The sequence below is a fragment of the Marmota flaviventris genome, unplaced genomic scaffold (genome assembly GCF_047511675.1).
Source record: "Marmota flaviventris isolate mMarFla1 unplaced genomic scaffold, mMarFla1.hap1 Scaffold_567, whole genome shotgun sequence".
Lineage (NCBI taxonomy): Eukaryota > Metazoa > Chordata > Mammalia > Rodentia > Sciuridae > Marmota > Marmota flaviventris.
Genome location: NW_027288369.1, coordinates 22,765 through 27,171, shown reverse-complemented (window position 1 = coordinate 27,171; position 4,407 = coordinate 22,765). Strand labels below are relative to the sequence as shown.

Below are 4,407 nucleotides of genomic sequence, written 5' to 3'. Positions count from 1 at the left end.
GTGTGGCCAGAGAAAGTAAGTCACTGAGAGATTGCCCTTGAAGATTGTATTCTGTCCCTGGCTCCTCACTGAGTCTCTTTCTGTTTCCCTACTGGGCAGCTTTCCTCAGCCTTGCCCTTCCACCGTGATGTTCTACCTGAACAGGCCCACCAGAGCAATGAAGCTGGCTGACAGTGGACTGAACTTTCAAAACCGTGATCCCAAAATAAATAAGTCAGTGAGCAAATTGATTAATTGATGATCATTTCTAATTGACATAAAACCATTCTAACACTTACTGAAGACTTTCCCATGAAATAACATATCTGGATTAGCTTCAAAATAAATAAGAGTGGGATATGGGTAGAGGGAGATATCAATGAAAAAAAATACAATTGACTATTACTTGATAATTCTTGAAGCTGGATGATGAGTAGATGAAAGTTTATGGTACTAACCTCTCTACTATTTAATGTTTGAAAAAGTTCCATTAAAAGAGAAAATATTCTAGGCCCTTGAAACATTAAAATACAAAGAACTGCATAAAAGTATTTAAACTGATACACAGCAAAATGTATCTGTATCATTGGTCTGTGGTCTGACAGCAGATAAGAAAAGTAAAGATGAATCATGATACAAGATAATCTAACATAAGCTAAATTAGATGGATAAATAATAAGTGCATTCTAACAGAGGAGATAACACAGCACAAATCTTATGTTTAACTTTTTGTTGGAAAGTTGACAATAATGGTAGATGTGATTGTTTTTTTCTTTTATTCTTTTCTCTTTTTAGCTGTGCTGGGAGTTGAACCCAAAGCCTCATGCCTGTGTGATTTTTTTTTTTTTAATGCCCAAACTTGTAGGAAATGTGATGACCACAAAATAGAGGGGGAAAAATTTTGTGCATAAATCTTTTAGAAGAAAAGATACCTACCAAGGAAGGAATTGTTCAAGCTGACAAAGGTGAGGAGCCAGATAAAAAGATGCTAGATGCCAGAACATGCTGGGGTACAAAGAAATATCTCTTAAAAATATTATTTCTTTTTTTTTTTTTTTTTACCTTGGTGTAGAACATTTATTTTATTTTTTTTCCATGAAACACTCAAAGTTCAGATCAGTGGGAAATAATTTTAATCAAAGAATTGTACATTTTCTTCCCACATATCCTGCTTTGTATTAGGAAATGACATTGTGATCCATTTCACTACAAGTAAAATTATTACAAAATATTTACAGGAAAATATTAAAAATAACTCAAACACAAAAGGCAAGATGAAATAAACTGGGTTTTCAGAAATCTCTACTCCAGTGCCCACAGCACACAAGAAGAGAGTCAAAACAAATAAGTAACTAAGATTCCCCTGATCACAAATTTCCAAAGAACTGGAGAAGGGGAAGAAACTGGACGAAGATGGTAGTGTGAAAGGAAATGGATGTTAGCAGCACTGCTGCAATAGCCAATCTATTCTGAGTGAAATACCCTCTTATGTGCAGTAAATTACCCTCTTATGTGCAGTAAATTCTGAACAAGGCTGTATTTTAAGATTTTCCTTGAACTGAAATTAGAAAATACCCTGACAGTGGAAGTAGCTCTTTCACCTAAGTTTAATAAGAGCCTCTTGCTCCACGAACCACTGTAGTGAACAGAAGCCTGTTCTGACATCAAAAGCTGTCACAGCAGCCCTTCCATTTCTTTCATGAAAGCTTCATAAACATCATCCTTAGTTTGTACTGAGACAGGGACAGAAGGACCAGATTTGGGGGCTGCTTTGGCAAGAGGCACAGCAGAATCATCCTCTGACTTTCTTTGGGGAGTAGCAGTAGCCCCTTTATTCTCCCGACGTACCCTCAGTGCAGTGGGCACAAATCGAGTAATCTCTGCCTTGGGATTAGTGATCTGTGGCTTGGCACTGATGGTTGCTGTGGCTTTCTTCTCAATGGTGGCTGCACTTGTATCATCCGCCTTGGGTCGCTGAATCAAGTTGGGTGGGGCACTCAACACCCCCGGATTCGGCAAGGGAGCCGGTGGGAAAAGCCCAGGTGGGGCAGGTCCAAGTGGAGGCACCAAAGGTGGGCGCATCATGCCAGGGCGAGGTGGAGGGATGCCTGGAGGTGCAGGGGGAGGTAGCCTTGGTGGGGGTCCCCGTGGAGGAGGGCCAGGAGGCAGACCAGGAGGTGGACCTGGGGGAGGGCCAGGGGGTCGGCCTGGTGGTGGTCCTGGAGGTAAAAGTCGTGGTAAAGGCCCTCGAAGTCCTGGCATTCCAGGAGGTCTCAAAAATGGAGGAGCCCCTGGAGGTGGTCCAGGAGGAAGGCCCGTGGGTGGCCCAGGAGGTCGTAAAGGTGGAGCAGGTGGTGGTCCAAGAGGAGGTGGTCCTGGCATGGGAGGTGCTTGTATCTGAGAAGGAGGAACAGACTGCGGGGGAGCCTGCTGCTGTGAAGAAGCAGTAGAAGTGCCATCAGAATGAGGGTCCTCTTTATGCTGTTTTTGTGATTGTTTTTCTGCTTCAGAATCATCAGAATCATCTTCATCATCATCCTCTGAAAATTCCTCTACTTCCCGTCCTTCCTCTGGGATTTCCTGACCTGCCATTCGAAGCATCATGGCTTGAAGAGGAGTCAGCTCCTTCATGTTCTTCTTTTTCTTCCTTGATTTTCCAGGCATATCTGCAAATCGTACACTCAGACCTGACTTTTTTTCTTCATTATTGTCTCTCTCACTATCATCACGGTGCACAAATTCATCCCCCTCACTTTCTCCATCCGATCTGTCAGTGTCACTGTCGTCACTACTGTCATCGTGCTTATCCTGATCCATGTCCTCAGGATAGCCATCATCTTCACTAGTACTGGACACATCATCATCATGACCCCGTTGAGCAAGTTCTGGACTATACAACATGTCTTCATCTCGCCTACGAGGAGGAAGATCTAGAGCAAAGCCCACTTTACGGCCATACATCTGCATGACTTGGGGAGGAGGTGGACCAGGTGGAGGGCCAGGAGGTTTTCTGCCAGGGGGCAAACGTGGAACACCATGTCCAAGAAGAGGAAGGATAGAAACTGCACGAGTTGGGGGTCCATAGGCTGAGGTCTTCTTTAGGATGGAGGGTGGCTGGGCACCAGGAAGTGGAATGTCCTGGATCAAGATGTTGGAAGGAGCATGCGGCATATCTGGCAAAGGAATACTCTCTACTTCCACATGCTGAGCATTCTTGACAGCATCAAAATATTGGCTAAGTTGAGCCCTCTTCTGTTCATATTCTACTTCTAGCTTTCTCAATTCTTTGTAAATATCTGGATTCTCTTTTTCATAAAGTCGCAGAATACGTTCAAAAGTTTCACGCAGCTTTTTACGTTTGTCTTTCAGTACTTTCTCATTTAACTGTGGTTGTTGCACTGGGTTAAACTCCATTTCATCCAATTTCTCCATGTCCCGGATAATCTGTTTGGGGTCTTTCATCTTCAAAACTGCAGCTCGTACCATCATACGCTGTTTTTTGTTCTTTTTTAATTCTCTCTTCCGGGCTTCCTTTCGGGCTTGGTCTGTAGGGTTCATAAATTTTCCACTCTTGGTGGATGATGTTGATCTCCGTCCCATGTTGACAATATGTATGGTTCACTTATTCATTTAAAAAAAAAAATAAACAAACAGCACTGCTGGGCTCCCAGGACTGCGAGAAGCGGGGAGGGGGCGATTCCGGACCCCTTTCACTTCGTAGGGGCCTTCACCTCTGCCTCTCGGTCAACCACCTAACCACCGCCATCTTGAAACCTCGCGCCCCACCGCCATCCTAAAAAAAAATATTATTTCTAATAGATGTAAAAGAAATAAGGAAAACAGAAAATCACCACTAGAACCACAACAGTGATACCTGCTGCAGGCAAAATTCACTGCTGAGCACCAAAAGTTGGTGACATTTTCAGAAAAAAAGGGAGTTGTTTTAGAGCCTCAAAATATCTCCACCCCAAATTTACAAAATATTGGAGTTATTTTAACCTATATTCACAAATTATTGATACTTCTCCCTCCAGAAGATGGGAGTTTAACCCTTTCTCTTTGAATGTGGGTTGGGCTTAGTGACTGGATTCTAACCAATACAGTGTACAGTGAGAGGGGAGAAACCTGGCAGACATCATATGAAACAGGTGACAGAGGCCAGTATCCCTGACAACAACTGTGAGGATGGCCTTAGGCCTGAGCCTAAGCAACTCCATTTTAAAAATTCCAGTTTGAAACCTGCCTTCTCACCAGGCACACCTAGTATGGCCCTCAGGCACAAACAAGTCACTTCTCCCCACCCTGACAAGCTCAGAGTGAAGCCTCTGGCAGGCGGTCCTCGCCCAGTAAGAGGGAAAGGCTCTAGATAATAGGGATAGGCTCTTGATAAGAGAGAAGGCAAAAAGATCAGGATAGGGACCCCCTAGA

The 4,407-nt window shown here is 43.6% G+C and overlaps 1 protein-coding gene across 1 annotated transcript; it reads right to left on the bottom strand.

Moving 5' to 3' along the window:
• Positions 1-1,042: 1,042 nt before the first annotated feature.
• On the bottom strand, positions 1,043-3,762 carry LOC139704419 (WW domain-binding protein 11). Its single transcript, XM_071607284.1, has one exon. It carries the CDS (start codon positions 3,577-3,579, stop codon positions 1,654-1,656), a length of 1,926 nt encoding a protein of 641 aa, XP_071463385.1. The 5' UTR covers positions 3,580-3,762; the 3' UTR covers positions 1,043-1,653.
• Between the last annotated feature and the right edge of the window lie 645 nt (positions 3,763-4,407).

Bases quoted from the DNA above. Each gene is read 5' to 3' on its own strand.
- LOC139704419 (XM_071607284.1), bottom strand. From the start codon at position 3,579: ATGGGACGGAGATCAACATCATCCACCAAGAGTGGAAAATTTATGAAC.